This window comes from Leptonotus elevatus, chromosome 16 (assembly GCF_054856555.1).
Source record: "Leptonotus elevatus isolate MCC_2025b chromosome 16, RoL_Lele_1.0, whole genome shotgun sequence".
Taxonomy (NCBI): Eukaryota; Metazoa; Chordata; class Actinopteri; order Syngnathiformes; family Syngnathidae; genus Leptonotus; species Leptonotus elevatus.
In genome coordinates this window covers 17,259,096-17,262,063 of record NC_141254.1, presented here as the reverse complement: position 1 = coordinate 17,262,063, position 2,968 = coordinate 17,259,096, and the positions used below count along the sequence as shown (strand labels likewise).

General features: G+C 46.9%; 1 protein-coding gene across 1 annotated transcript; it reads left to right on the top strand.

The window, feature by feature from the left end:
* The first annotated feature begins 237 nt into the window (after positions 1–237).
* Positions 238–2,520, top strand: gsx1 (GS homeobox 1). The gene is made up of 2 exons (XM_086098915.1): positions 238–1,692; positions 1,792–2,520. The coding sequence occupies exons 1-2, from the start codon at positions 1,308–1,310 to the stop codon at positions 2,154–2,156; spliced, it is 750 nt and encodes a 249-aa protein (XP_085955041.1). The 5' UTR covers positions 238–1,307; the 3' UTR covers positions 2,157–2,520.
* Positions 2,521–2,968: the final 448 nt, after the last annotated feature.

The window sequence follows — 2,968 nt, the reverse complement described above, 5'->3', positions numbered from 1 at the left end:
GTGAAAGCAAATGTTTTCCTATTAGCTAATTGAATGAGAGCGCAATGCGAGGCCGCGCCGCTCCATGACAGAGTCGCCTTTGTTGCGTCTATCCGCCGCTGTCACACACTTTAATTCGACTCTCTTTCTCCCTCATTGAAACCCTCCACAATGACATTCAATAAGGGCCGCCGAGTGAAAACCTGGTTATTTTTACATATTCTTCCAAAACCTCCACCCCTCCCGCCCCCCCCGACTCGGCAGGGGCCCGAGCAAAGGAATTAATCACTGCTCTTTAACAGAACTGCCTTCAGGCAATGACTTGTCCCTTTTTGTGCTTAGAAATGACACATTAACCCTAAATTGGTTTGCATATACTTAACATTCAGCTGTTGTGTGTGTCGCTGTACGAAATATAAGTAAACATTTCAGATTATTGACAATTCCGAGTTGGAGTCACAAGTCAAAATGGCGGTTTTGTGTTGCATTCGAGGACGGTTTGAAGTCGGATTGATCTCTGTCCCAGTTCTGCCCATCTAAGTGTTTGGAGCATGTAAACAACAAAGATGGCTGATTTTTGATCACTTGTTTTAGTTACATAAACGTTTCGTCGCTGCGGACATAACGCTTTGAGTTCCGAGTGGGATACTTTCCTCGAATACAACATTGGATTTTGGATCGTTGTAATTTAAGTTGGGAGAATGATTTTGATTTGAAAATATGTTGTACGACTACTATATATATATATTTTTTTATGCTAGGCAAAAAGCAATAGGCCTACAATGCGCCATGGAAATGAAGAGTTAACTGCCTTGAGGAAATATCATAAATAGGTTACCCGGATGTTTGGAATTGTCTTATTCGCAAAATAGCGTGCGCAAATTTTGCACCCAAATTCCGCATAACTTGAATCCAAGTTAGCTTTCTGAATGTGACAATTTTAAACTGTGTTTTATGGTCAAATAAGAGCGATGATAAAAGGCCGAATGGGGCAGCGCCGCCTCTCGCGGCGTGGGTGGGGCTGACAAGAATAGACTACATTATGCAGTTCATTTAGTTAACAAGTGAAATAATAGGGAAGCGTGCAGTGGGAATGCCGAGAGAAAAGCACAAAACCCTATTGAGGGCTCTCGGCCGCTTGCAGCGTAACCGTCACATGTCCGAAGCGGCTCCGCGGCGCCTATTTAAGGAGCAGCCCGGCGCGCCTTCAGCACCACTTCGCTGTCCACCCTTCCACGCGAGAGCACGCACCCGTGTTCCCCCCCACCCCCCTCCAAAAAAAAAAAAATCCCACCCTGCAAACGACTCGCCTTGCGCGCCCCGCAACCATGCCGAGATCTTTTCTGGTGGATTCGTTGATTTTAAGAGAAGCCAACGACAAGGGCAGCGAGAGCAGCGCGCCTCTCTTCCCGTACGCGGTGCACTCGCCCGGCCACCACCCGCACGGGCTGGCGGGCTCGTGCCACTCCAGGAAGGCCGGGCTGCTGTGCTTCTGCCCGCTGTGCATGGCCGCCTCGCAGCTGCACCCTTCTCCGCCCGCGCTGCCGCTCCTCAAAGCGTCCTTCCCGGCTTTCGGCTCGCAGTACTGCCACGCGGCCCTGGCCAGGCAGCAGCACGCCTCGTCCAACGGCATCAGCCTCGGCCACGGAGCCGCCATGTACCAGGCCGCCTACGCGCTGCCGGACCCGCGGCAGTACCACTGCATCTCCATCGGTGAGTGCGCAAACTCTATGCAAACACTTTCTCGAACCGCTTGCTTTCCTTGACTTATATAATATACCTGAGACGATATTTGTTTTGGCGTTCCGACAGAAAACGGCAACAGCAAACTTCAGAGCAGCAAGCGCATGCGCACGGCCTTCACCAGCACGCAACTTTTGGAGCTGGAGCGCGAGTTCACCTCCAACATGTACCTGTCCAGGCTGAGGCGCATCGAGATCGCCACCTACCTCAACCTGTCCGAGAAGCAGGTCAAGATCTGGTTCCAGAACCGCAGGGTGAAGCACAAAAAGGAGGGCAAGAGCGGAACCGGCGGCCCGCGGACTGCCAACAACAACAACAACGGCTGCAAGTGCTCGTCGGCGGCCAGATGCTCGGAGGAAGAGGAGGACGACATGCCCGTGTCCCCTTCCTCATTCTCCGAGAAGGATGATGTGGACTTGTCCGTCTCACCCTAAACTCCCTGGACGATTATTATTATTTTTTTTTTAAATGAGCCAAAAAGACTGTAACACTTGTTGTACATACAAAGAAAATATTTAATCAGGAAGTTATCCTGAATGACTGTATAACTCTGTATACATGTTGTACGTTTTTTTATGTAGTTTTTTTCTGGAAAACGGTCGATTTGTTGTTGCCCATATTTGTAAAAGAAAATCCAAATGAAAAAAAAAAAAAAAAATCTAAATAGCTTTTTCCCCCTCAGGGAAAGTTTGCCCCTCTCAGTTTTTGAGCTTGGCCTCAAATGTATTATTCAATGTCATTGCAAATTTATTTATTTATTTAAAAATGTTGAAATAAAAAACACATTTCTGAGCTGTACGAGGTTGCTGTTGTCTTGGTGGTCTTTTTTTTTTTGCGCGCGCGTAAACCTGAACCGAGTTCTTGTGAGTCGACTGGACTTCCCTTGAACTGCAAATACATATGACACTGGTGTCCTATATTAATGAATTAGTATATTACAAGATACACAATTGGTGTGCAGAAAACATATTTTTGATGCAACGCGAAAGGCGCTGACATTTTGCTGCTTGACGAACGTGGAGTGATAAATGTTATTTTGTCTTTCGTCTTTTTTTTTTTTTTGCTGAGACAATAAACATCTATTAGCGTTTTCACCCTTTTAAAGACTTTTAAAGCAGATTTCACTACCACTCACTCATTCATTTGTGATCTCCGGATGAAACGATAAATCTCGTGCGACTGCACGAGTTAATCGGCATCATTTAGCGTGCATGCGCTTAAGATATCGATCTAGCATGAAATTCAA